Here is a 26642-nt window from a genome sequence, read left to right on the forward strand (position 1 = left end):
TGTTAAGTTGAGCATTAATCAAAAACCCCTTATCATCAAGCTGAAACCAAAGAATGTTCTCCATCAAATCGAAATGAAAGACAGGTGCTTCTCGTGAACATAAAAGTCGAAAGGACATAAGAAATGAATAGCCAAAAGAATGAGGGTAAACAAGATAAAACACACTCGCATCCATCTCACAACGAACCAATCCATAGAAATGTTCATTCGGGCAAAGCTTCGCCAAGCCCTAAATTCCCCAGCCAACCACGCGCATTGACCTCAACGGTACTGTACGCGCTCGTAGGTGTACTCAACTACTTGGCGGGAGTACTCGACATCCTGGTAGTAGACCTCATCACCCTCGTAGAAGACCTCATCACCCTCATAGAACTCATCATACTCCTCGTGGAAGAACGCCTCGTCTTCGTAGTAGTCATCATCCTCTTCGTAGGCCACTGAACGTATGACTCCTAGCATGCGTCCCGGTCCTAGTCTGTCGAGGTGTCTCTCGATGACTCTGTCCCTTTGGATCACTCTTCTCTCGCCTCTGTTGAACCAGTAATCGAGCAGTATGAGAAGTAGCAGATACCAGACTTCGTCAACTGAAGGCTTGAAGCTGGAGATGGGACCGATGAATTCAGAACCGCCGTTCCAGGTCAGGTGTTCTCGGAAGTTGAAGTTGCGGGACCTGACTGGTTCACTTTCACGGCGTCTGGGAAAACGCACGAAATCTTCGAAGATGAATAGGATATGACAGAGGTTTGAGGCATAATAGTCGCATATCTCGAAGTGCGCGTGCCAGAATGAGGTACCACGGGGGTAGACCTTTTTGCAGATAGTGACAATGCACATGTTGATGTTGAGGATTGGGATTGTAGAAGTTGAGCTTGGAAGAAGGTATGTTTGAATAGAGTGGGAATATCGAAGCTGGGAAAGAAGGGCTTTAATCTTGATGGCTGCTTAAGAAAGGGGAGGACTTGACCGGGTATTTAAGCACTTCATCACAGCCATATAGTATCATCTTTATGCTTTTCTACAATCAGGCAACATACATCAAGCTTAGATATGATTATAACCAGTATTTCCCGAGACCTTCATGGCCAATAGATATTATGACTCGACATTTTGAGGCGGCCAGTAGGTAGGCAGTGTATACTTCCTTGCTCTTTATAACGTCAAGTTATATGCCATAGAGGGATTCCACGTATGACTTTGCTTGATTTTGGGATGGCAGCCCATCATAATCTCATAGTATAGTGTGATAATTGCTGCATAGTGGCTTTGGCTCCATCCTAAGAGCTTCAATATTCAACCTGATTATAGTAATGTGTATTGCTATTATTTCCTTGTTCTTTCTACTATTTTCAACGAAATTTCTTAGATCAGAGCCTCTTTGTCGCTACCTACCATGTTTGCATGTTTGCATTCTATATGCCTCATTTGCATCATTTGCATTCGTGAAGACCATTCACCATAAGGTAGTCTCTTAGAGGGGGAGAATAACGCGGGCTTCGTCAATCACCTGTTAAGAGCACACAATGTTTACTTACACTCTTGCATCCTTGCATCCTTGCACTCTTGCACCGCTGGATCAAAAAGAAATTCTTTCCATCTGTTTCAAAGGTGGTACTCTTGATGTTCACAGGTCCACGTCACTCTCATCATGATAATGAGTCTAGCTACTAGTCAACACGAGGCTGACCAAGCCGAGGCCAGACAAGGTGAGGCAGATCAGAAAGTGACAACGTTGACATGACAGCTAACCAACCAGCTCTAGAGCAATCCCTGATCTTATGTCAAGGACCCGGTATCAATATTAGCATCCAGGCCTTTGACCTGCGCCACTGCTCTCTTGACGGGCCCAGCGACTCCCCAGGAGGCCACCAATCACCCTCGGCATCTCTTGGTAGGGGCGCCAACCATGCCAGCGATGACACAGATTCTCACTCGTCCACTGAACAGTGCAGCGAGAACGAATCATCTGAAAACGCGTTAGTCTCACCTCAAACACCTTTGAGACAAATGATCCCAACATGGATCTCGAGCCTCATTTCAGTCTCACCCCGACTAACCATTGATGGAAGTCCTTCTCGGCCTCCAAGGTCGCCCAGAATGTCCGACCCCTGGGATATCTACAAGTCAGATACTGCTGTCGCCAATTACCGCGCGATCGGGGCCCAATACCAAGCATGGATAGCCGACACAGCCACAACCCCATGCCCAATCCGCCTATCAACACTCACCATGGCAGACATAGTCGAAAACCCGCACGAGGAGTACAGGTTCGAGGTATGCCGCAACGAGTTCAGATCCCCACCCGATGAAGTGGGGGACCTCGAATCGGTCGGGCTCTCGATGGCAAATACTTGGCGCCTCCTTTTCCTGAGGCGATATGGATCCTGGGATGACGATAGCCGAGAGGGCTGGACGGCTTACCAGCACCGCACCGCACACGGCGCGATCTTCGCTGAGAACATCACAAGACACTTCGGACCTTACTGGTCCCAGATCGCTCTGGCGCAGTACGCGTACGACCATCACATCGACACCCTCCGACATGTTTATGTAGTCAACATTCAGAATTTGTACACCTGGCCTTACGTGGAATCCTGTCTTTACCCCCGTCATGGCTTGCAATGGTACGATGACGATCAATACCAGTGCTGGGAATACGGTACCAGGGAGTATCAGGAGCTCCTGGGTACCAAGCTGGGAAGGGGGGTGGCGCGTCTGGTTCTGAGCGCTTGGCCGAGAGGCACTCACCGTATCGAGGCAATCATCACGTGGACGTATGTTGGGACCTTGCAGATGCGGTTTGATATCGAGCGAATTTGATTCATGGCCGAGGGGCACCCACTGTATCGAGGTAATCTGCACGTGGACGTTTGCTGGGACCTTGTAGATTCGATTTGATATTGAGCGAATTTGATTTGTGACTTCGAGCTCCGTGAAGCAAAAGAGCGCTTTGATCCAATGTAGAGCGAATCGTATGAAGAGGAGAAGCGCTAGCCTCTCCTGGCAGTTTCGGCAGAACTTAGAGTAAGAGATCGATTGGCTATGACAGGGAATGGCCTCATAGTAGCCAATCAGATGCCGGGTGTGTTGTAAATTTTGAAACTCTATATAGTATGTAGTATAGGTAGTAAGGCGTAGGAGACATCAGTTGACAATGGTGCCTAATCAATGGACAAGCAGAATCTGTCGATCTCAACACTATTGTGACAGATATATAGTGCGTCTGGATTGTTTCTGAGTTGGCATCCTATCAACCCCAAGCACTATGCTCCGGTGTCATATTCACACCAACATGGGCATAATAGAACTTGATATGAATATCCACGGTAGCCAGCAGTTTTGACTGCGCCGCATTTCACGTTCTCACTCAGCTTCACCATAGTGCTATATTACATGTAAATATTAAGAATCACAACGTATATTCCGGGTACTGCGGGTAGACACAATATTCAAAAGGTCAAAGACATGATTCATTCCCAAATAGGAAAGAGATTTCATCCAGTCCTCTGCCGACAAAAACACGACGATTTAATAGGCACATCCGCCCAGGCTAAATCAGCCTTCAGTCGCGGCAGCATGGCACGCGCCTCGTATTTCTGACCCATCTTGACCAAACACTCATGATACCCATGCGAAGCCCATACATTCGCCGGATGCCTCAAAGCACGGGGCAGAGATCTGTCAACCCCAAGGTCCGCAGCATATACGGCTGCAGCCTCCTCGACGCGATCCTGTTCGAGCAACAACGCCCCAAGTGCGTGTCTAGCCGGCTGCATCCAGCCCCACGGCTCGTCATACGGCAACGAATCATCTCTCCTCACAGCTTCCCGGAGATATGAAAAGGCAGTATCGTATTCGCCCCGGCGATATGCAATTTCGCCATCCAACATCGCCTCACCGACACGGAGGATGTCGACGCAGCGGTTATTGAAGATCGTCCGCGAAGCCGGGACAAGCTTCATCGCTCCCAGAAACCGTTCTCGCTCTTCCTCTGCTTCCACAACACGACTGGTAGCAGCGAACGCGATCCCCTTTGCATAGTGCATCATAGCAGTGGTGACGCAGTACAGCTCTGCATCCTCCGGCAGTTCTGCACCAATAATATCCTCCCAGCGGCCGAAGCGCACAAATACATGCATTTGCACGGAGACAAAACCCTCCAGCCAGTCCGCCATCGGCGGCGACTGGATGCGGAGGAGAGGCTCGGTGATTATCCGGGCGAGCTCGGCCCCAGACTCAAGCGCAACCTTCGATCGACCGCCCAGCATAGCAGCATAAATCCTGAAGTGATAATCATGCGCACGGTAAAGATTATAAAAATGGCCCAGGGGCTGGTTGGCGAGGAACTTCTCGTCTGCGCAGATTGCAGAAGTATTAGCCGCCACTGCGTTTTTGTAACTGCCACACAGGACGTCAATATGGGACGACATGTGCTCCAGATGACCAGCGTCTGGTACAAGGCCGCGAAGAGAGTTGGATTTCGGCAGGGCAATTTCAGGAATGGGCGACATTTCCATCAAATGGATGTAGAGATGCAGGACGCCGGGATGATCATAGGAGTCGGCTTGCTTGAAGACTCGATTCAGTGCCTTTTCCGCTTCCAGTGTTTTCGCACCTGGCGCTACCTCGTCGGTTTTCACGTCCCACAGACCCCATGGAGTCAGGTTCATCAGCGCATCGCAGTACAGCGCGGTCACGTCGAGGTCATCCGGGTAATCATTGTACACTGATGTCATTGCCTCGGCATAGTTCTTATCCCATTCCGTGCAGTCTTCTATGGGCTGTTCTTGGGGATACCGGTGCTGCAGTGCATCGATAAGAGCATTCTCCAACGGCGTCGCGGTGGGAGCGTGCTTCTTGGCCTCTAGGATCGCGCGATGGGCGCGGCTCGTGGTGGCGGACAGATCTTCTCCGTCAAAGAGCTGCCATGGCTTGTTATAGTTCGGCCCCAGGGCAAAGGCAATGCCCCAGTATCCCATGACGCACGTCCGGTCGAATTCGACGACCTTTTCGAAGCATCGGATGGATTCTGCGTGGTTGAAGGCGTAGGCCCAGATCAAGCCCCGACTAAACCATAGTTGGGCATCTTCGTTTGTTGCGCTCACATTGCGACGGTAGTCGCCTAAGTTATAGTAGTCCTCGGCGGGAGATGGCTGGTCCATTTTATTGATGTGGTTGCGTATGTTGTGGCGGAGGAGGGGTATGGTTGCCCAACACGGCTCTCGCCCAGACTCATATCTAACCACTTTGACCACATGTGACACGGGGATAAGCGCCCATAGCGAATGAAGTATATACTGGGTTATTTATAAATACTCGCAGCTGAGTAAAGTGCCTGAGGCAGTATATCCCAAGGCAACAAGGCAACAAGGCAGTAAGGCATCAATCTGCCCCACATGAGCAGATTTGAGGAAATCCACTTTAATGTGCTCAGTCATGCTCGATCACTCTCACCTTCCAAGGTTGAGCACCTTGGGGGCCTACTGGGAATCCTATTTAGATAGCCTCCTTTCATCTCTCTTGTATTTGTTACCTACAGTCAATATAGTCACATACATATCAATCCTCTTCCATCCCATCTCATTCCATCTCATTTCAACATCTTTACTTTTATAGATCACCATGTGTGGAGACACCAACCGCCCAACATTCGGAGGCACCATTGCCGTCCTATTCCCCCGAGGCACTCACCAGAGCTCGAACACTTCAGATAGATCATTGTCCTCGTCACCAGAATCAGTATCCTCATTTGCATCATCATCGTCGATTGCCTCGATGTCATCATACTCTCTTTTCTTCCGCGACACGGATGCAACAACGCCCAAGACAAGAGCAATCTTCCGGACACAAGACGCAGAGACATATCACGCACTCAAAGAATGTCGAAATGTCGATATGCGCATTGAGTGAGTTGACTCTGTCCCACGAGTCATTCAACGGATAAAAATGCTGACAGTTCATATCAGGAAATTCGGCGATCTCTCTATTACATCACAATCCATCTCTCCGCTCCATCAGTTCCGTTTGAATATGGGACAGGACAAGAACTGCAACACGGCGAATCCGATGGAGATCGAGTTCGAGCTGCCCGAAAGGCTGGACCTGGGCGTCTCGGACAAGGGTGTCATTGGCCGACAGGTGACTGTCAGAGAGCAGGGGGGTTCGATCCTGGGGATTGGAGTGGTGGGTTACAACTAAAGTGACGGGCTTCTACAATCTACAAACATACTTCATAGACATAATTGGAATCATAAATCATTTGAGTACCTGATCATTGAAACTAAATGAAACTCAGAACTTTAGTTCATTATAGACTTCACAGCTTCAACAGGTTCTCCACGCCAGCATTGTATCGCTTCTCTGCCTCAGCCCAGTGAATAATCTTCCAAATACCATCAACATAGCCAGCCTTGTTGTTCAGGTACTACAAGCAAGCAGATTAGCAGACAAATACACACAAGACGGGTAGAGCATGAGAATAAACATACCTGGAGATAGTAGGCATGCTCCCACATATCGACACCAAAGACAGGCACATCAGGTGCATTAATAGGATCCTGATCCTTAGTCGTAACAATCTCAAGCTGACCCTTGGCACCACCCTTGCTCACAAGCCATCCCCATCCACTCCCCTGAAGACCGAGCAGCTCCGCACCAAAAGCCTTAACAAACGCTTCATGCGAGCCCCAGCGAGAGGCGATGGCCTCGCTCAGAGCGGGGGCGCCGCCGAGGTCATTCCCAGGAGTGCCGGGAGGAGTCAGGTTCTTCCAGAACAGGGAGTGGTTGATGTGGCCACCGCCGTTGAAGCGGAGTTTCTGTTGCAATGCGATCAAGGTTGGGACATCATCTGCTGAAGCTGCTGAGGCTTGAGCGGAGAGTGCTGCGTTAAGGTTGTTGACGTATGCCTGGTGGTGCTTCTGGTGGTGCAGCTCCATTATCTGCTTGGAGATGACGGGCTCCAACGCCTGTTTATTGTTAGCATGGAAGAGATTCGAGATTCATGATCGGGTGGTTCTTACATCGTAGGCGTAGGGGAGAGCAGGTAGAGTGTGAGACATTGTGGAATTGTAGATTATGTGTGTGTTGAGTGTAGAGAAGAGTGAGAATGGAGAGTAGAAATGTAGGCGATAGATAAACCACCAAGGTCCCTGTGGATGCCCCTCTCTAGAAGTGACGTGATAGTAAGCATATGTCAAGACCTCGGGAGGCCACCAAGGTGGATACCCACCGGTGGATGGGGACGGCAATTGGGATGAGTTGGATTGAGCACATTTCTCTCAAAGTTGCTCTAACCTGCTCAGTTGGCCCTCGCAGAGTATTCCCGGAATTACATAAAGCAGGTCTAATCCACCACCTGGTATCTGTGTTATCTCATACAATGATCTTCCTCGTTTACAAAGAGAGACAGAGGAACTAGCCGGGGAAACTGGGTCTCTATGCTCAAAGTGGCCTTGAACAAAGATATCATTTACACTAAACAGAAATAGAGTCAAGGTTGGACAGCATGCATTGTAGAACAGTCAACAGTATACAGAAAGACAGATAAGAATGAAGCATAAAGAAAATGATAGGCCAGCAAGATGTGGAACCTGAAGGAACCTTAAACAAAGTGTCCTCAGAAAAATCTTCACAAGACAACAGAGAGCTATCTCTGTGATAGGTTCCAAAAATTGGGTCGGAGATGAAACAGAGCTCCTAATGAACAATGCAATGCGGGCAGCAGCTGGACAGTCTGTTTCCACAGAGGTCAGTCGGAGTACGTGACTGGTAGAGCATTGTTACCTCCTCAGACGTGCTTCGTGCCACAACCTAACCTGATACCCACAAGACAGAGCTCGAGATGGTCGATGCAAGCAGCAGCTGGACAGTCCGTATCCACAGAGGTCAGTCGGAGTACGTGACTGGTAGAGCATTGTTACCTCCTCAAACATGTTTCGTGCCACAACCTAACCTGATACTTGCAAAGACCATGGTAAAAAAAATTAAGACCACTCCAGGAACGAGGTGTAGTGCGGACCCAGAGTGGTGTGAAGAAGAAAGAAAAAAGGATGGAAGTGGGAGGGGGCAGGGGGGTATTTATACCTTCCCAGTGGCTTAAGGCAAACGGGTAGTTGGGTTGTTGACGATTTTTCCCAAAAGGGAAGGCACCGAATCGGGAAGGTTCCCAGCCACCCAGCCACCTGCGCACCAGGTACTATTCCTATTTGGGTCAATCCACGGTCATGACACCTGAGACTTGATAGAACAGTACCTTCACGCACATATTACCTTAAAATTGGAGAATCTTGGCCGTTTCGCATGCGCGAAAGAGTCTGTAATTGTTAGATCATGATTCTATTCAAACGAAGACTCAATCGACTACTATCTTAACTTCAATATTTGTTCCAGAATCATATTCAATATCATTTGCATCTAGCTACTCAGACAGCCTCCATAAACTGCAGCTATTCTGCATAATCGTCATGTTTACCATCCAGCGCTGTTGAGGGACCTCGTCTTTCGTAGAAAGGCCAAAGTGCCCATGAAAGAATCCAGCATACTCCTAGTCAATAACAGCCTTTATTTTCAGTGTTTGAGGATCGACAATGATATTATACTGAGCAAGATCATTCCTCACTTGATAGGGCTGAAACAATCCCCGAAAGGCCAACAATAGTGTCCGATTTGATCTGACGAAGGGTGGCTAGGTATTGCTGTACTTCAGTGCGGACGACATGTTTTTGATCATCCGATAATCCCTCGTTTCTTATAGAGTATGGCTGATATCACAAGAGCAACTCTGAATATATTCACTTTCTCACCAATCTCAAGGTGGTTTGTTTACATCAAATTCTATCGACCAACGACTTCGCCAGGTCTTTGAAAATCGTTCGGATCTGCAATCCTGTTTGTTCTAGAATCCACTAGGTTCTTCTAGTTCTCGATAATATTCCTAGGTCCTCCTCCCCTTCCCGCCGGCTTTGGGAACAGCTCTGGGAAATTAGCCCGCCGCCAGTTTTCCAGTCTCTTAAACTGCAGCTGCCGTGGCGTTTCGCCTCGTACATTGGGCTGATCCATCACAATATCACCCCCTGCCCCCAGCAAGACAACACGCATCTCATCCAGCGCTTCTCTCTCATCAGCGGATGTGGGTATCACACATCCATGCCTGTCTAAAATATGTCCCACGTACAGACAATGGTGCAAGGCTGTATTTCCTCTGGAGTCTGTATGATTGACATCCACGCCTCTGCTTATCAGAAATTTGGTCGCCTGGACTTGTCGTAGATTCCTGGCCATAAGATGCAATACAGTACGCCCATCCTTGTCCTGTTGGTTGATGTCGACACCGTGTGATAGAAGAATATCCATCAGATGGACGTCAATGGGATCGCCAGCTTTGCAATTGGCTGCAAGCTTGTGTAGCACAGTTTGGCCATTGTTGTCCACTACATCTGCTTCCGCTCCGTTCTCCAGCAGGAACTTCACCACTGTATCAAAGTGGTCGCTCCCAGAGCAGCATGCGTGCCCTCTTATTGCATGGTGCAACGCGTTTTCGCCCTGATTGTCCCGCGCATTGATATCACTACCAGCTAGGAGTAGCTTCAGGGTATCGATGATTCGATCTTTGACATGAACGTCAGAAAGCCAGCATTCATCCGAACCTGGGCCCACGGCTGCCCAGTGAAGAGGCAGACGTCCATTACTATCGCGACAGGATAGGGATTCTGTAATATCACTTCCCCAGTGGTCAAGAAGCGTTCGAAGTGCCTTCGTATTCCAATACATGCTGCTAATATGAAGTGAAGTAACACTCCATGGCATTCTCATATCATACCAAGAGTGGGATGAATGGTTCTGCTGGAACTGCTCCTTAGCGTGTATATTGGGCCCTTGGTCAATGAGTCTTTTCACCAACGCAGAGCTGGCTCTAGAGGAGGCTAGACCAAGCACTGTACCAAATGATTGTAGTGGTTTGCTTTCATCACTATCATCTTTGACTGCATTACCACCAGAGAGTATCCTAGACGCCCATTCAACGTCATTGGTGGGGAGTTCAACCGCTTGAGCAGACGCACCGCTATCGAGGAGCAAGCTTATCAATTTCTCGCCACGGGCAATTAAACCGCTCCTCCATTGATCGAGATCAATGGGCGTCTCAGATCCGCGACCTTCCGGAGACAAATACGTCAGAGTCCTTGCAGCCGCCAGCAGCGCTTTATCACGGTCCGATTGATTGAAATCGACGGAATCTGGCGCAGGCTGCATATCTAGGATAAGCTGTGTCGTCTGAAGATGCTGCCCGCTGCATGCTGCGCTCAGCAATGAGTGTTTCCTTCGATGGAGCGGTTTCTTCGTTAAACTAGTCTTGTAGTAGTGATCCACGAGGACACGGAGAACATCAGTGCTCTGCCTCCGCTGCGATACACAGCGGGTCGTAGCAGAAATCATCTTCATTATAAAGATTCAGGCATTCGTAGACAGTGAGATATTGCTTCAGCCTGGGAACGTCATTGAGACGGATTATGCTGTCTAGAAGACCACAGTCCCAGGTCTCGTAGAGTCGAGTGCCATCTGTGTCGTGGAGGGCGGTCTCTTCCGATTCTAGAATTTCGTTCCCCTGGATATGAAAAGTGCTGTATCGCATGGTCCAGAGATTTTTGTGAAGTGAGGCGAGTGTCAAATGAACACAAAGGGAGGAAAGAAAGAGTGAAACCTCTTAGCTTAGGGAAATGTCTCCACTAACGTAATTACCGCCCGAGTGAAACACCCCAAAACACTAGCTTGAAAAGCGAATTCGTCCCACAGAAAAACCACCATCTCGTCTAGATATCAGGCAGGCTTTTCAATCAGATGGTCGCACAAAGCCTCGAGCATGACTGGAGTGATACTACGCAACTCTCGGACGAACTCCTAATATAGACTAGTGTGTCTTGGCGTAAGGGCCAGGAAAGTCAATCGAAGGTATGTATAGATTACTAATCCCCCAGATTTCCAAGCTCCAAGCGGGGTCGGAAGAATCAACGAGCCTCGGTCAACTCGGCTGGTGCAAATACAAATATGTAGCTAGGCCCGGAAGCAGCCCACTTTTTCCTCAATTCACTTTCCCACATAATTGAGTTCAATCAAATCCATACATAATGTCCGCCGAAGAACAAGTCAAGCTCTCCGACTTCTCCAGCATCTTCTCCCTCGAGGGCAAGGTCGCTGTCGTAACAGGCGGTTCCCGGGGACTAGGACTACATGCAGCCTCAGGGTATGTATCTCTCTAGTACCCTGCCAATTATTCCTGACATATTCTAACATATATGAAGCCTCCTCCAAGCCGGCTGCTCCAAAGTCTACATCACATCCCGCAAGAAGGCCGCCTGCGACGAAGCAGTCGCTGCTCTCAATGCCATCCCCAACAAGCGGCCCGGCGCACAAGCCATCTCCGTACCGGCCGACAGCGCAGACATGAAAGAGCTAGACCGACTTGTCGCCGAGGTAGGCAAGACCACAGACCATGTTGACATTCTCTTCGCCAATGCCGGCGCAACATGGGGCGAGAAGTTCGACACCCACCCCGAGAAGATGTTCTCGAAGGTTATGGATTTGAATGTTAAGAGCGTGTTCTACACGATCCAGAAGTATGTTATTTGCTAGCCGGAACTAGGGATGAGACGGATTCTAACATCGGACTAGATTCACCCCGCTCCTCACAGCAAAGGCAACCGTCGCAGATCCATCCCGTGTCATTATCACCGCCTCTGTGGCGGGCATTGGCATTGGCGCGATCGGTGAGCACGCAACGCCGTCTTACTCCGCTTCCAAGGCGGCTGCTATCCATCTCGCGAAGAACCTGGCTGTCGAGCTTGGGCCGCGTCATGTCTTGACTAATGCTATTGCACCGGGATTCTTCCCCTCGAAGATGGCTACTGGGCTTATTGAGGCGAAGGGTGGGATAAAGCATCTGGAGGAGTTCTCGCCGAACGGTCGTCTCGGAAAGCCCGAGGATATTGCTGGTTTGGTGGTCTTCCTCGGGTCTAGGGCTTCGAGTCATTTGAATGGAGCGGTCATTGCGACAGACGGTGGAGCTGTGATCAAGGGGAGACTGTAAATGTTTGATTTGTGGATGTAAAGACGGTATAAATAGGTGCCCAGGTGTTCTGCTTTGATTAGTAAATTTTTGATATCTCACTAGCCAAAAGGAACCGATCAGTTTATGTAGACTTTCGAGACCTCGGGTACTACACCCTTCGCAACGTCTGGGCCGAGGCGGGTGTTCTCCACACTCCCCGCATTAAAAAACGCTTCCGCGCCTCGATGTTTCTCACTACATATCCACCATGGCCTCCCAGGAACCCCGTTATGTGGCAGTTGCTCAGCGCAAGCAAGCCGACCTTGCTGCAGCTATCCCTGCAGAATGGCGCCTGCCCACACACGTTATCCCTGAGGGGATGCTCTCAATCTCCGAGTCGATCACCGTTGGCCCAAAGAATTACGAGCGAGTCGGGGTGATGGATATTCCACGCACATGCGGTATACTTACACCCAAAGAGTTGGAAATAACAGAGAAATACGATGTGCGGAGCCTTGTGGCAGAAATGACAGAGGGTCGATTGAAGGCCGAGGACGTGGTGCGAGGGTTTTGCAAGGTACGCCCACACGCCCACACGCCGATTATCTCCGATCGATGCACTAATAAATCTGGATAATGGCAGAGAGCAGCCATCGCCCAGCAACTCACTCGCTGTCTAACCGAGCCGCTCTTCGACCGCGCCTTGCAACGAGCCCGGGAGCTAGATGATCACCTCCAGCGCACGGGCACCCCGGTAGGCCCCTTACATGGTCTCCCGGTATCGGTGAAGGACACATTTAATATAAAAGGCGTGGACTCAAGCATTGGATTATCCGCCCTGGCGTTCAAGCCTGCAAAAGCGAATGCCCCGCTAGTAGACCTGCTGCAGTCTTTAGGCGCGGTAGTGATCGCCAAGACAAATGTACCACAAACACTCGGGACCTTGGACAGCTGCAACCACCTTTTCGGGCGCACGCTGAACCCTCTCAACCGTAAATGGACAGCCGGCGGCAGCACCGGCGGAGAGGGCGCGTTGCTCGCCATGCGCGGGTCTATGGTCGGATTTGGCACGGATATTGGTGGTAGCATCCGCGTGCCAGCTATGTGCCAGGGTATCTACGGGTTCAAGCCGAGTAGCGGACGCGTGCCATTTGGAGGCCAGCAAAGCGGCCAGATTGAAGGTAAGGGCCGGATAGGGTTGCAAGCAGTGGCTGGTCCGTTGGCTCGCTCTGTTGCGGACATCAACGCCATCATGACGGAGATCGTCCCACGCGCGGAGCTGTTCGGCGAAGACTGCATTCCGGGGTCATGGTCGATACCAGCCATACCGCTTGCTCCCGCTCCTCGGCACAATTTTACTATTGGTGTTCTCAAGACTGATGGTCTGGTCACACCTCTACCCCCGATCACGCGAATTCTGAACGAAGTCGCCAACAGCCTCCGCCGTACCCCCGGCGTCGAGGTCGTTGAGATTCCGCTTCCGCCGGTCCTAGCTAAATGCCAAGCCCTGGCGGGTCGGCTGATGGGCATTGACGATGGGTCTCACATGCTCGACCTGATTGAGAGCATGGACGAAGACCTCATTCCCTGGCTGCAAGGTCGAATGAAGCGCGGTAAGGCCTTGACCGTGGTTCAACTGGCGACGCTGCAGGCTCAGCGTTCTGAGATTGAGAAGGAAATGATGAAGATGTGGACTTCGTCGTCACAGGCTTCGTCTGTCGTCCGACGCGTTGACGCCATAATTTGTCCCGTGGCGCCCCACCCGGTGCCGGAGATGGACCGCTACAATGCCGTGGGATACACCTCGACCTTTGTGTTGCTAGACTATCCGGCTGCCTCGGTTCCTGTCCGCTCATTCACAGAAGCTGATCTGGAGATTGGGCGCGAAATGGAGGCCCCTGTGTTGGGGAGTTGGGACAAGGCTAATCGGCAGCTGTGTAAGTTCCAATATGATATATAGGTGATCTTTCGCTAACTTGCTTTGATTTACAGGGGATGAGAAAACGGTTGACCGTCGAGTGTACCTCGGATCACCTCTCAGTGTGCAGGTTGTCACTCCCAAGCAGCACGATTATCAGCTTTTCCAGGCCATGGAGATTGTTGACCGGGCTGTACAGAGCGGGGGTTCAGCCAGTGCGAAGCTGTAGCCATTGCAATGTGTCATAGAAACACGACAAACTTCTGACGTGATCACATGGGCCCATCCTATTTAGAAAAGTCTTAAGTTGTATTCGTAGGAGGCAAATATACAACATATGAAGAAACGCCAAGAAATAGAAGGATTCGTCGGGGGCGTCGGCTCAATGTTCGCAGTGCGCATTGACCTGATTCGTTGACTTGGAGAAGTCAAGCAGGTCGGCCAATAGAAATCAATTCCATTGGGCCAGAACCACAGAACGGGCGATAAGCAATGCGGCTAACCCCTGACAAGACTAAAGCCAATCTCGCGATGCTCTTAATTATGGCGCCATCGCCCATTTACCGTCTCTGGCCTGGCCGTCCACGATACCATGTTAACGCTCAGGCCAAAAAAAAAAAAAGACGCGAAAAAATAAATGAAAAACAGGGTTCGAATCCACGTGTAATTGGTCTCTCATTTGTTTATAACGTAGAGCTGATCTCGTGCCTATTGTAGACTTGTCTTCTTCCCATCACCTCCATTTCACCCAACATGTCCAAGGACGACAGGAAGGAACCAGGCTACGACCTGGGCAGCACCGAGACTAATGGAGAATATTTCGATACCATCACTGCTCTGGTCGCCGCAGGTACGGATTCAATTGTGCTGGGTTGTGGTTATCGGACTGAGCTGACCTTATCTTTCGTTCAGACCATGAACATGAAATCAAGCTTCGGACCATGACTTGGCAGAAGACGGCCTGCTTGCTTGCCGGTGAGCAGGTCTGCTTGGCCATTATGGCGCAAACTTGGTCTCTCTCGTGAGTAATCGCTCGAATATCTATTCTCAATGAAGCTGACGGTGTTTTCAGCGTCCTCGGATGGGTTCCCGGTATCATTACTATGGTTCTCTGCGGATTCTTCTTCTGGGTGACCTCGATCACGATGCATAAATATATCATGAAGCATCCTCATATCATGGATATCTGTGAGTTACGGTCCGACTATCTGTTTATACTTGCGATGAGAACTAACAGTTTAATTCCCAGGCGATTTTGGATACCATGTATTTGGACAGAGCAAAGTTGCCTACATCTTCTCCGCATTCATGATGCTTGCGAACAATATTCTCCTCATCGGATTCCACGTCTTGACTGGCGCCAAGGTCCTGAATACCCTCTCGGACCACTCATTGTGCACTGCGGTCTTCTCAATAATCGTGACTATCATGGGAATCGTCATGTCCTTCCCCCGAACCTTGCAACATGTCAGCCTCATGTCAATGTTCTCATGTGAGTAGCTGAATCCCCCAGCTCTCAATCGGCCCCAACTAACCATTTCAGCCGCCTGTATGGGTATCGCAGTTATTCTCTTCCTCGTTTACGCCGGTATCGAAAAAGCCCCTCTCTACGGATACAACGGCAGCTACCCGACAGACGGAGCCGTGAGGACCTATGCCTTCCCTCTACCAGGCACCACATGGGTCGCCTGTATGAACGCCGTGATGAACATCACCTTTATCTGGGTGCCGCAAATCCTGTTCCCAACCTTTATCTCAGAGATGGAAAGGCCGCAAGATTTTCCCAAAGCATTGGCCGTTCTCGGCGTGATTTCCGCGATCCTATTCATCGCTCCTTCGGCCATTGGATTCCACTACCTGGGTCAATATTCCACCGCTCCAGCCTTCGGCAGTTTGGGTGTGGTCTCGTACAAGAAATCGTCTTTCGGCTTCGTCATCGTCCCCACCCTGATCATCGGCGTGATCTATGCCAATGTGACTGCGAAATTCCTCTACACGCGCATCCTCGGCAAGTCCCGACACTCGCACAGCCACACTGTGCTTGGATGGACTGTGTGGGTGTTAATCATGGTCGGGATCTGGGTGCTCGGGTTTGTCTTTGCAGAGATCATTCCCAGCATGGGTGATTTCCTTTCCCTCCTCAGCGCGGCCTTTGATTCCTTCTTCGGATTCATTTATTTCGCCGTCGCGTACTGGCAGCTTAATCGGGGATCGCTGTTCAGCGGTCTGGGGAGAACCGCTAACACTCTGCTCAATCTTCTCATCTTGATGATTGGTCTGTTCTTGCTGGGTCCGGGGCTGTATGCAGCCGTTGAGGCCATCATTTCGGACTATTCGGGTTCGGTCGAGCCTGCCTTTACTTGTGCCAATATGGCTATCTAAGGGGAAGTCATTTAATAGCTTTTTGGATCGGATGGGTCATTTGTTGCGATTTTTTTTTATATTTTATGATGACTTCAAAAGAAAAGAAAAGAACTGGTTTATCACCAGCCGGTGAAAATCCAGGTTTCTGTCTATCTTTTATCTGTAGTGTCCCTGGGCGCAACAACCTCCCTCAGTTCCCTATTCCACCCTCCGAAACCCGGGATAAGTATAAATACTGACAATCCTCAACCTCCCTCCAGAATCCCTTCTCCTCGCCGATAAAAGTACTAACATCCTCATATCTACTACTGTTGCAAAGAAACTTCAAGAGAATACATCGAGAGCCGCACTAGGACCCACAACGGAAATTCCGTTAACCGTTAATACCTACCAACCAAGCACCGATCACACAAGCCAGGATATCAATCTCCCTTAACCCTACACATCAAATCCCCCTAACAAGAAGCACCAGCTATACGCTCATATCTCCACTGAACCAAGCCCGCATTAATCAAAATCGGAATCGCCCGATCCTCAATCCACTCCGTACATTTAACCAACGGCCGACGCGGCTCCCCAGGCTCATAAAACACCACCGGATCCCAACTCTTAACCGGCTCCGTCCTCATCGTGTCTTTATTGAACGCCTTCTGCTTCGGCGGCGCGGGAACAGAACTGAGAATAGCGTTCCAGTTCTTCGGGTAGTTGAGAGCTCGCGTATGTCCGATGAGTTCCTTGGAGAAGAAGTTCTCGTCTGTTTCTGGGTCGTTGTATTCTGCGGGCTCGTAGTGCATGCCTGTGACTATGTCGCCCGTGACGTGGTGCTTGGTGCCGCTGCCTGGGCCTTGGGCGTTTGTTTGCACGAAGAGGATGGTGTGGTAACGGGGTGAGGGCATGTCTGGGTCTTGCATTGAGAGGTTTAGTTTTACTTTGTAGACTGGGTAGATCTGGGAGGTTGACATGTTGGTGGGAGTTTGGGGTGGATGGAGATGGGTTGAGGACTGGCTTGTGGTTTGACTGCTGAGATCGTCCTTTCTTTAATACCTTTCTCCCCGCTTTTTTGCTGGCAAGTTGGGTATCACGAAATGCAGCTAGCCGCCCAGGCGGATTGGAAATAGTAATGTATCTCGATATTTAGTATGAGCGCTTAAGTTCTTGTCTGACAATCGATGTTCGTATTTCCAATATGTCCAGTCGCTATCCTTGGTGCATCCCATCATTCTTACCCCTCACTTTCGACAAAAACTCGACTGGTCTATCCCAACAATGACCCAAGGACAATTTGTACAAAAAGCACACTAGTACTGGCTTTGAACATCTCGCTCTGCTCAAAGACGAATACTCACTCAAGATCCCAATCAAAAAAGTCATCTCAACTATATGCTGGCCCGACAGTAGCATTCCCAGAGACAACTTAGGCTTCTCGCTACAGTTCTCCGCACCTATAGAAGGGTTCATTTGTCTTGCTTTTCTTCTAATGGTACCAGATCAGAGAAAACTCGGCCAGCCACGCAAACATCTTTGCCGCAAAATTCGGGGCCATGTCCACATAAGCCGGCTTTGAAGCTGATGGAGAATGAAAGTCAGAAAACGTGTGGTACTTTTCCCTTCCTCGGACAGCTAACTACACTTACCAACGTCCTGTAGCACAAGGCTTGCTAGCACTGCACTCCTGTCCTAGGACTAGCACTTCAAAGACACAATAGTATGCTGAGCCTCAGTAGTTGTTCTCTCAACATTCCCCTGTTAAGAAATATAGAAGAACACTTAGTATCTTATACACCAGAAGTCAATGGCTTGGTATAACTTTGACTCATTGCATTGTGACACAATGGAAAATTGCATCTAAACCGATTCGAGGAGGCTCCGAATCATGCCATTTCAATCAATATGTGCTCTAGTAACTGCGCTAGTAGAGCGTTGTTGTTCACAATCACACTTGTTGTAGCACAAACTTCGAACAGTTCAAATCCCCAATAAAGGGGCAAATTAGCAGCGGGCCAAGCGTCGAGGCTCTACTAGTATATTGTAATTTTCCAGCTGCCTCGGCATATGGTAAGAAAAGTGCATCCGGGCATTTTCAAGCCTCTTTTCTTCAAGCGATCGGGCACTCGTCAATATAGAATTAAGTTCTATTAAAGCAGAGGGTTCGGGCCTTCCCGGAGAGGAAGGGATCAAAAACTATGAAAATGAAGCTAAGTACTTGGCGTCGGTAAAGAGGGTCTCAATTTTGACATGGAATATCCGAGGCGATGCCGCCATCAAGTACTCCGTACCTCGCCTAAGATTAGCTCGGCTCTACAGAATCTTCCGACGTGTTGCTTCGGCTTCAATTTCGAGGAGTGATGGTAATTTTCGCGTGGTGATCATTTCGGCATCTCAGTATCAGAAGGTCTGACTCATTTCTCAATGCCCAATTCCACGTGCCATTGTTCATGCCGACGTTGAATCGTAGCTTCCAACGCCCCCTCCAATATGGGATCTTCAATAATAATATTTCGATAGCCTTCACGGATTAACTCGATACATGTAGCTCCATCTCGTGACCAGCTGCGCTCGTAAAACGCCAGGTCAGCCAGACAGGCTTGGTCGAGCTTTTCAATGGCTCTGGCTCAGTCTTCATCGTATGTGCTGGCATATGAGCTACGATATATGGCCCATCCCCACGGCCAACTCCACCCCAACTAGATTAAAATTCCAAGAAGCCTGGATACAAACTTCCACTCTGGTTTTGCGTGTTGTCGGTTGCGTCGCTCAATAAGGGTTTCTTCGGATGGAAACTCAGGTGAGCGCTATGGTATAGGCCATGACTTGTCATGAGATATACGAGTGGATGGGGATTATAGGGTATGATTTGGCGAAGTTGTGAGCAAATGCATGTAGTTGATTGGAAACTCCAGGTCTTGCATGTTCTTTTTATGTCTCGCTTACCTCGCGCCGGGGCGTCAAGTCCTTCACCACATGGACTGATTTATGTTCTGAAATTATTGCTAAGCTGTAGAATGGTCAAAAAGAAAATAAGAAACTAATCACCCATTGATTTCATGTCCAAAAATAGTGAAGGAGGTAGGGTGTTAATTGCATACGATTGGCCCGACAACATTCTTCACCTCGAATCACGCGCATTCCCAACACCTCCCCTCAAGTCTACTATAAGAATCATTGTTTCCCTGCCCATACTCAAAGAGATGTAACAGATGTCTTTTAAAGAAGCCTGTGCCGTGTCCACTTTTAGCCCGTTACCCGGCCTCCACTCTAGCCCCTTCCAACCAATCTTAGCACTATCATTGTCGAGTTGAGCAAACCACTCAATCGCATCAGTTTTGGCACGTAACTTAAAATGCGGGGAATGCGATGGCGCTCGTGAAACAGTTATATTATAGTTGCATCCGCTATAATTAGTGTTCGTGTTCCTCGTGTTGTTAGTGGCCTCTAGGGGAGTATGAATGCAGGGACACGAACTTACGAGAAAGGATCAAGCAATATCTCAGCTAGTTTGTAATAGATTCCTTGAAATTATTATTTTTGTAAATAATCTTGGAGATCTCACTTGTTTGGGGTCTATCATGCGAATGTCACGGCGATCGTGTTGGATCAGAGGCTGAAATACGAGTGAAGGCTCGTTTCCTCCTGCAAGGGAAATACGAAGAAAACAGAAATAGCATGTAGATTTCTCACAGCATAGCGTGAATGATTTATCTATAAAGGCTTCAATGTTCATCGCAATTCGGATTCCTCTTCTCCAACTCAGCCCTTCTAAACCACAGAGAACAATAACTCTCTATCACAGAACAACAAGCAAGCAATTCATCATGCATTTCATCTCCCTCATTGCCTTCTCCCTCACAACCGCTATAACAGCGGTCAGCGCCTACCCCATCACCGGTGACACCGTCAACTGCCGCTCCGGTCCTGGAACAAGCCATACAGTCGTCAAGACATACAAAAAGGCCCACGATGTCAAAATCACCTGCCAAACCACCGGAGACTCAATCTCCGGCAACAACATCTGGGACAAGACCTCCGACGGCTGCTATGTAGCCGACTACTACGTGAAAACCGGCAGCAACAGCTACGTAACCGCCAAATGCAGCAGCAGTGGCAGCACCAGCAGCAGTGGCAGCACCAGCAGCACCGGCACTGGAAAAGCCATCATCGCTGCAGCCGAGAAGGAGAAAGGCCTCCCATACGTCTGGGGCGGCGGTGGCTGCAAGGGTCCCTCCGGCGGCGGCTTTGACTGCTCCGGTCTGACACAGTATGCTGTCTGCCAGGCTTTGAAGAAGACGATTCCCCGTGTCGCGCAGGACCAGTATAATTCCAGCTTGGGCAAGCGGTATCCTCGTGCGCAGGCTAAAGCCGGTGATCTCTTGTTCTGGGCTACTGGTGGTGATTGCAAGAACAAGGTTGTGCATGTTGGTATCTTTATCAATGATAAGACGATGATTAATGCTGCTCACACTGGTACGCCGGTGCGTGAGCAGGCTATTTGGACTTCTTATGGTGGAGAGAGTATCTGTCCTTATGTTATGAGGTATGTATATCATTCTTGGGTTTTGGGTTGTCATACTAACTGGTGTATAGATTCACTTGAGCTTTGGGTATAGCTGGTTGGCTTGAATTTCCTTTGGAGATTCCGATTGAGAGAGAATTCCTGTGATATTCAGATCTTTGTGTTGGTTGGATTTGTGTGATACTCTAGATAGAATGTTGAAATGACCTTCTATCTTCTTCATCTATTCTTGGTAGCCAAATACCTAAGGTATGTAAGTGACAATTGAAAGGAAGGAACTTATGAGAGATGATATTGGGAAGGTGGACATGTGACATTTACCATTCAAGGAAGGTGCGATGGAACTGTCACAAGTTAGGAAGGCACCGTTTGTTGGTGGTATAAAAGGACCCCCATCCTTCTGACCACCATCTCTCCGTAGCCCCATGAGACAGCGAGGCAGAGGGTCTCGTGGCACCTGCTGCCTAAGCTACCACAGGGACTCATGTATTTAATATTGTCAGAATCTAGGATGAATACTGTCATTTTTCATCCCTGATACAGTTGGGTCACGTGACTGACCAGGCTGGTTTTTCGCCCGAAAAACATCCTTTCATTTTGTTTTGTTTGTTTTGATTATTAAGTTGTCCATAAGATTGTCAGTTATTGGGACTATTGTCATTTTTAGAGAGTTGGAGAATTTATTGAGATTTTACTGCCACATATACACTCGCCTTACCACCGTTTTTCCGTCAAATATGTAACTTCACAAGTGACGGCTCTACCTTAAAAACTTTTTATGTTATAGAAAGTCCTCCCTGTGGATGTAGCAAGTAAATGGATATTGATATCCGCAGATTCTTGGGCCAGTTGAAAAGCCCCAACCCCAAATATACCGGAGATGAAACGTGACACTACTGTTCATAAAATCTCTCTGCGATTACCTGTTGAAGAAGCCAACTTTTTATATCGATGAGATTGCTGCTTTCCTCTGGAATGGTGCAAACATAGATTCAGGCTCCCGGTTCTCTTTAATTATTGCATAGTATGGTCTAGCCATTTTCGACTCGCAGATTGATGATAGAAAGAAAATCGGAATCTCAGATAGGGCGTGTTTTCCGTCAACACTGTTGAATGTCACGTTGTACACTCACGTAACTCGATCAATAGACCGAAAAAGCAGTTCACTCTGTCTTTAAATAGCAGACAATCCTCACAAATTTTACGGCTGGGAGAGGTTATCAGAATACTTGCCCCACGCAAAGTAGCTTCTGGCTCCATTGTTGAAATGCGGTTGAGGCGTCTCTGAAGTGTTTTCTTATCTTCCCAACGCCGTATCTGACCCTCTCGAGCCTTTAATTTCCGGATTTCGGGACGAGTTCCAAGGAGGGCAATCTCATCATCAACAATTGACACTTCACGTTTCAAGCGCTGGACCAGTGCCTCGTTATATTCGCCCCCAAGCAATCGATCGTCTTTGTCAAATAGCTCAAATTCAAGTTGCTTTCTATCATATTGGAGCTGATAGATTCGGGGGATGTTAGGGTATATAGACGCCAGTTCCGATATTTTCAATTTTTCATCTGCGATTTCTTTATCAAACCGGGAGTCGAGCTTCTTGTCCTCTTCTAGAAAAACATGTCGGTCGAGAAAATAAGCGATCAGTTGCTTTTCCGCGTGAGACGCAAAAAACTGTCCCTGGATACCGTGGTCCTTACGAGCATCAACAGCGAGAGTATGACCAACGATGGTAGCTAGTTTCAGGACCCTATCAGTCCAATCCTTGCCGCTTACCCGTGTTGAAGGCCATTGTGAGTGTCCCCAGCCACTCATTGCCGCTATAGATGGGAAAGCAATGCCCCTTTCTAGCAAAGCAATTGTCTTGTAAGATGTAGATATGGGATACTGCCGAATTGGACCATAAAGAGTGACCGATTGGCCAGTAGGTGACCTTCTGAAGGAGTGAGAGGCTGTGTCGGGATATTGTGGTACGAGATCTGCCTTGGTGTGCAAATCTCCCTCGTCAAGGAGGCGCGCAATCTCTCGTCGATCAATATCTCGGTTGACGACATCTTCCTTATATATTGGCTCTCTTGACGGATCGCCCCAGATCCCACCCCCAACCGTGTGCCTTTCTTTGCGGTTCTTATGAGTTGGTTTGGTAAGATCCAGGGCTCGTTGCTTTCTGTTATCACGCAATGATCGATCGGCACCCCGAGAGAGCAGTATCTTTACATTCTCCAGCCTACCCCAAAGGCAGGCTTCCATAAGCGCAGACCGCCCGTTCTTGTTCGTTGCGTTGACTCGAGCGCCAAAGTCAAGGAGCAAGGAGATCATGGATAATGTTTCCTCTCGAGAAGCCATAATGAGACATGTATCTCCGTGATAATCTCGCCCGTGAAGGAAAATGGATTTGTCGACTGATTCTGTAAGGTAATGCCTCACTCTTGATGTTTCACCACAGACACAGCTCGATATAGCGAAAGGTATGCGACGTTGCTCGAAGGGCTCTTCTCCTTCTAGTGGGATGGTGATTATCTCTTTGGAGTCCTCGAAGCTGATCTCACGATTGTTATTCATATTGGACAGTTGATCAGACAAAAATGACTCATATTCGGAATTATGCTGGGCGTCACTGGCTAATGCTTCAAGAGCGTTGATATTGATAAAACGTGCTCTAGCTTTGTCAATCTCATAGGTAACAGGAAATCTGTACCGATATGAAGGTCGAGGAAAGCCACAATGCGGTACACGCAGGGCACTTTCGTAGGATCTAAACCCATGGTGATGGAGCTCCTCGCAATAGGGGCATTTGAGGTAGAGATCGGAATCCGTCCACCAAATAACATCGACGAGAGGATTGGCTTGAGTGAGGGACATGGTCCTCTGATGAAATGGTAATATGGGACGCTGTGGTTAGATAGTCAAAGAAGAGAAATTGTGACTCAGAACTCTGCGGAAGGTTATAACTATGTTGTACATATCATTTTACACTTTGCATTACGAATGACGAAGGAGGCGGAAAAAAATACGAGTCGCCATTTACAGCTCTTTTCAATACGGTCTGGGTCAGGTTGGGCGCGAGCTGGGAGAAAACTCAAGTGCCATTATAAGCATAACTCTATGTACTAAGTTGTAGCATCGTACACAGACTGTGATGATCAGCGAAAGTGCGTGAGTGTAGGCCGGCGCGATCTTGCTATATCACCAGAACTACCGATAGATTCTGTTTCCATGAGAATTACAGTACGGTGACAATGACGGTTGTCATTTTCCGACCTTTATAAAGCGGGGGTAGATGGCCGTAGCCGAAGACGCGCAAGTACGCGTAGCGCGTAGTATGAACGCGTAGGTAGTCTACTCCGTACGAACATAGAATAAGCTTGACTTGGACTTAATTTCCTCAATTCTATTTTTATATGTGTTCTATCTAGGGAATTTAAAATACAAGTTCTCTGTCTGAAGAACTTCAAAATCTTGAAACATCCCGACCAAAGAACTTATTCACTGTCCATCGGAAAGCCACACGCAACTTGTTGCGCCAGCTGATAGACATACTGATGTACGCCATCTTCCAGATGAGCGATGCAGTACGTCCCTTGATACCATCTGGCAGGAATCGCTTCGGACTCCGGTCAGCGTTACGGGGAATCTGCATCAACGCGCGTTCGTCGCCGATGTATGCCATGGTGCCGAGGTCGCGGAAAGAGAACGGCGGGGTTTGACCGAGGTCATTTTTGTTCAAACGCTCAGCGAGCCACTTTGCTTCTTGGTAGGTAGCCTGTGCTGTGGCAGGGGGGCACCGGTCTCTGGCATGGCGTTGTCACCCAATGCGAACACGTCGTGAAGAACGGCTGTTTGGCCTGTTTCGTTTTGCAGCTGTACCCGCAGATGTCCGTCGACGAGAAGGGGTCCCTTTCGGGGGGCTTTCTTGAATTTCCACACTGCGTGTTCGGCGTCCACGGCTTTTTCTGAGGTCTCGATGCTTTGGACTGAGTCTGCGGGGAATGCATCGATTGTGTCAAGCGATTCGGTGACCAATTTTGTCATGGCGTTACCCGTTGCCCAAACACACATGCCAATGCCTTGCTCGCCGTCTTCTTCGGTGTGAAGAGTCAGGCAGCCCTTGGGATCCATGGGGTGGGGCCCAGGTGCGCCAGGGGCACCCCAGCGCAAGCTTTTAACATGGTATGAGGTCTTGATATCAATACCCTCGCCCTTCATGGTCTCCATCGCATAGCGGGAAAGCGACTCGTCGAACATCGAAAGCACCTTGGGTGCAACATCGTACAAAGTGATCTTCGGCAATTCATGGAGACTGGGGTATAGCAACATCATATCGGAGTAGATGAAATCGCGCAGGGATCCCGCAAGCTCGATACCGGTTGGACCGGCTCCGACAATGGCGAAGTTCAGCAGCCATTTTCGCATCTCGGGGGAAGTGGTTGGGAGGACGGCCAGCTCGAAGCATTCTCGCACGCGGCGCTTGACGCGTTTAGCGTCACCGATATCTTTGAAGAACATGGCATTCTCCCGCACACCGGGTGTTCCAAATGTGCGGCTGACGGCGCCTACCGCAATGATAAGCTTATCGTAGGGTACCTCGAACACTTCTCCCTGTTCCCATTGAAGATGTGGCTCCATGGCCGGCTTATTCCTGGTCTCTGGGCCTTGCTCGGTTATTCGGTAATCTTGGGTTGTGCGAGGAGACTCGGTGACACCACTCTTGACGACTGTTGATTCGACTAGGACGGTCTTTCTTTTCAAATCGACTGAACGGACAGCTCCTTGAAAGAAGTCGACTTTGGAGCGCGGATCACGCACGGGCTCGACAATGCTGGAGAAATCGAGGGATCCGCTGGCGGTGTTGGTGAGGAGAGGAGTAAAGACAAAGTATGAGCGAGGTGAAATTATGAGAGGTGCGTATTTCTTTGAAGAAAGCTTCCGCGAGACGTTGTAACCACCCCAGCCAGATCCAAGAATGACAACTCGTTCCCTGCCATCAGACTCCTTAGCCAAGGCGGGCGGCTCAGCATGTGTTGCGAGGCATCTCCTGCTTGGTGTGCCAACTGCCAGGGCAGTGCTAGAAAGGGGGAGCGAACTCCGTACACGTAGAGCCTCGCGGCGAAGAGGAATCATGGTACTCAATGGCCGAATTTGCATGGTAATGCAGAACTAACGCAGTGTCTGTCAGTAGATCGAAGGTATTATGTTCAAAAAACAGATCTTAGCTACTTTGTAACATCTGCGATGGGATTGGTGCTCGTAGTTAAGGAAGGTTTCCTCTTCCGCTGACACATCGATGACTTCACCGTCGGCAGGACCGGAGCGGGCCTGGTCCACTCGGTAGGATCCATATTCTATCGGGTACTAGTGCCGTAGAATGCAGGTGGGAATTGAAAGGCTGCTATTACTGATCCATCTATCAAGTTCGTGGACACCCGGAACCCTTCGGAGCCAGCGGTGATAACGGGCTGCACGTGCCGCCGGAGACGATAGGGAGGTGCCAGTACATGTTGTTCATTCGGCACCGAAAGGTTTGGCGGATGTCTATAAGTCGAGCAAAAACATTCCGAGGGTAACTTTTGAAAAAGAGGAGAATACCGCCGCTATATGAGTTCGCGGTGAGTGTCATATGATTCTATCATATGATGGGGGTTGACCTCGGGAGCTAGGGCTTGGCGGAATCACATGAATTTGATACAAATGTAGTCCCGAGTTATTTAAGGATCACCGAGATTCCACCGGCATAGAGCTTGGACGCTCCCGAGATTCTACCGCGTCGAAACTTCCGTGTCTCCGAGCTTCTACCGGGTTACTCCTTAGAGCTTGGA

At 49.2% G+C, this 26642-nt stretch overlaps 15 protein-coding genes across 15 annotated transcripts; 6 read left to right on the forward strand and 9 right to left on the reverse strand.

The window, feature by feature from the left end:
- Positions 1–261: 261 nt before the first annotated feature.
- On the reverse strand, positions 262–834 carry N7518_006119 (uncharacterized protein; the record flags this gene model as incomplete). Its single annotated transcript, XM_057187046.1, has 1 exon — positions 262–834. The coding sequence occupies one exon, from the start codon at positions 832–834 to the stop codon at positions 262–264; it is 573 nt and encodes a 190-aa protein (XP_057038749.1).
- Positions 835–1645: 811 nt separating this feature from the next.
- On the forward strand, positions 1646–2817 carry N7518_006120 (uncharacterized protein; the record flags this gene model as incomplete). Its single annotated transcript, XM_057187047.1, has 2 exons — positions 1646–1703; positions 1760–2817. 2 exons carry the CDS (start codon positions 1646–1648, stop codon positions 2815–2817), a joined length of 1116 nt encoding a protein of 371 aa, XP_057038750.1.
- A 674-nt stretch (positions 2818–3491) lies between these two features.
- Positions 3492–5159, reverse strand: N7518_006121 (TPR domain protein; the record flags this gene model as incomplete). Its single annotated transcript, XM_057187048.1, has 1 exon — positions 3492–5159. The coding sequence occupies one exon, from the start codon at positions 5157–5159 to the stop codon at positions 3492–3494; it is 1668 nt and encodes a 555-aa protein (XP_057038751.1).
- A 460-nt stretch (positions 5160–5619) lies between these two features.
- Positions 5620–6195, forward strand: N7518_006122 (uncharacterized protein; the record flags this gene model as incomplete). Its single annotated transcript, XM_057187049.1, has 2 exons — positions 5620–5903; positions 5964–6195. The coding sequence occupies 2 exons, from the start codon at positions 5620–5622 to the stop codon at positions 6193–6195; spliced, it is 516 nt and encodes a 171-aa protein (XP_057038752.1).
- A 118-nt stretch (positions 6196–6313) lies between these two features.
- N7518_006123 (superoxide dismutase) lies at positions 6314–7055 on the reverse strand (the record flags this gene model as incomplete). The annotated part of the gene is made up of 3 exons (XM_057187050.1): positions 6314–6421; positions 6486–6962; positions 7017–7055. 3 exons carry the CDS (start codon positions 7053–7055, stop codon positions 6314–6316), a joined length of 624 nt encoding a protein of 207 aa, XP_057038753.1.
- A 14-nt stretch (positions 7056–7069) lies between these two features.
- On the reverse strand, positions 7070–7269 carry N7518_006124 (uncharacterized protein; the record flags this gene model as incomplete). Its single annotated transcript, XM_057187051.1, is given in 2 exon segments — positions 7070–7161; positions 7173–7269. The coding sequence occupies 2 exon segments, from the start codon at positions 7267–7269 to the stop codon at positions 7070–7072; spliced, it is 189 nt and encodes a 62-aa protein (XP_057038754.1).
- Positions 7270–8910: 1641 nt separating this feature from the next.
- Positions 8911–10434, reverse strand: N7518_006125 (ankyrin repeat domain-containing protein; the record flags this gene model as incomplete). The annotated part of the gene is made up of 1 exon (XM_057187052.1): positions 8911–10434. The coding sequence occupies one exon, from the start codon at positions 10432–10434 to the stop codon at positions 8911–8913; it is 1524 nt and encodes a 507-aa protein (XP_057038755.1).
- Positions 10435–11117: 683 nt separating this feature from the next.
- On the forward strand, positions 11118–12076 carry N7518_006126 (oxidoreductase, short-chain dehydrogenase/reductase family; the record flags this gene model as incomplete). The annotated part of the gene is made up of 3 exons (XM_057187053.1): positions 11118–11233; positions 11292–11606; positions 11662–12076. The coding sequence occupies 3 exons, from the start codon at positions 11118–11120 to the stop codon at positions 12074–12076; spliced, it is 846 nt and encodes a 281-aa protein (XP_057038756.1).
- Positions 12077–12305: 229 nt separating this feature from the next.
- On the forward strand, positions 12306–14184 carry N7518_006127 (putative general amidase; the record flags this gene model as incomplete). Its single annotated transcript, XM_057187054.1, has 3 exons — positions 12306–12614; positions 12681–13974; positions 14030–14184. The coding sequence occupies 3 exons, from the start codon at positions 12306–12308 to the stop codon at positions 14182–14184; spliced, it is 1758 nt and encodes a 585-aa protein (XP_057038757.1).
- Positions 14185–14708: 524 nt separating this feature from the next.
- On the forward strand, positions 14709–16337 carry N7518_006128 (uncharacterized protein; the record flags this gene model as incomplete). Its single annotated transcript, XM_057187055.1, has 5 exons — positions 14709–14805; positions 14868–14976; positions 15028–15143; positions 15205–15447; positions 15499–16337. 5 exons carry the CDS (start codon positions 14709–14711, stop codon positions 16335–16337), a joined length of 1404 nt encoding a protein of 467 aa, XP_057038758.1.
- Positions 16338–16774: 437 nt separating this feature from the next.
- N7518_006129 (uncharacterized protein) lies at positions 16775–17281 on the reverse strand (the record flags this gene model as incomplete). The annotated part of the gene is made up of 1 exon (XM_057187056.1): positions 16775–17281. One exon carries the CDS (start codon positions 17279–17281, stop codon positions 16775–16777), a length of 507 nt encoding a protein of 168 aa, XP_057038759.1.
- A 2850-nt stretch (positions 17282–20131) lies between these two features.
- N7518_006130 (C40 family peptidase) lies at positions 20132–20910 on the forward strand (the record flags this gene model as incomplete). The annotated part of the gene is made up of 2 exons (XM_057187057.1): positions 20132–20850; positions 20901–20910. The coding sequence occupies 2 exons, from the start codon at positions 20132–20134 to the stop codon at positions 20908–20910; spliced, it is 729 nt and encodes a 242-aa protein (XP_057038760.1).
- Positions 20911–21945: 1035 nt separating this feature from the next.
- On the reverse strand, positions 21946–23688 carry N7518_006131 (ankyrin repeat domain-containing protein; the record flags this gene model as incomplete). The annotated part of the gene is made up of 1 exon (XM_057187058.1): positions 21946–23688. The coding sequence occupies one exon, from the start codon at positions 23686–23688 to the stop codon at positions 21946–21948; it is 1743 nt and encodes a 580-aa protein (XP_057038761.1).
- A 589-nt stretch (positions 23689–24277) lies between these two features.
- Positions 24278–24496, reverse strand: N7518_006132 (uncharacterized protein; the record flags this gene model as incomplete). The annotated part of the gene is made up of 1 exon (XM_057187059.1): positions 24278–24496. The coding sequence occupies one exon, from the start codon at positions 24494–24496 to the stop codon at positions 24278–24280; it is 219 nt and encodes a 72-aa protein (XP_057038762.1).
- Positions 24497–24549: 53 nt separating this feature from the next.
- On the reverse strand, positions 24550–25971 carry N7518_006133 (uncharacterized protein; the record flags this gene model as incomplete). The annotated part of the gene is made up of 1 exon (XM_057187060.1): positions 24550–25971. The coding sequence occupies one exon, from the start codon at positions 25969–25971 to the stop codon at positions 24550–24552; it is 1422 nt and encodes a 473-aa protein (XP_057038763.1).
- Positions 25972–26642: the final 671 nt, after the last annotated feature.

The sequence above is a fragment of the Penicillium psychrosexuale genome, assembly GCF_028828465.1.
Source record: "Penicillium psychrosexuale strain IBT 29551 chromosome Unknown utg000004l, whole genome shotgun sequence".
Classification (NCBI taxonomy): Eukaryota; Fungi; Ascomycota; class Eurotiomycetes; order Eurotiales; family Aspergillaceae; genus Penicillium; species Penicillium psychrosexuale.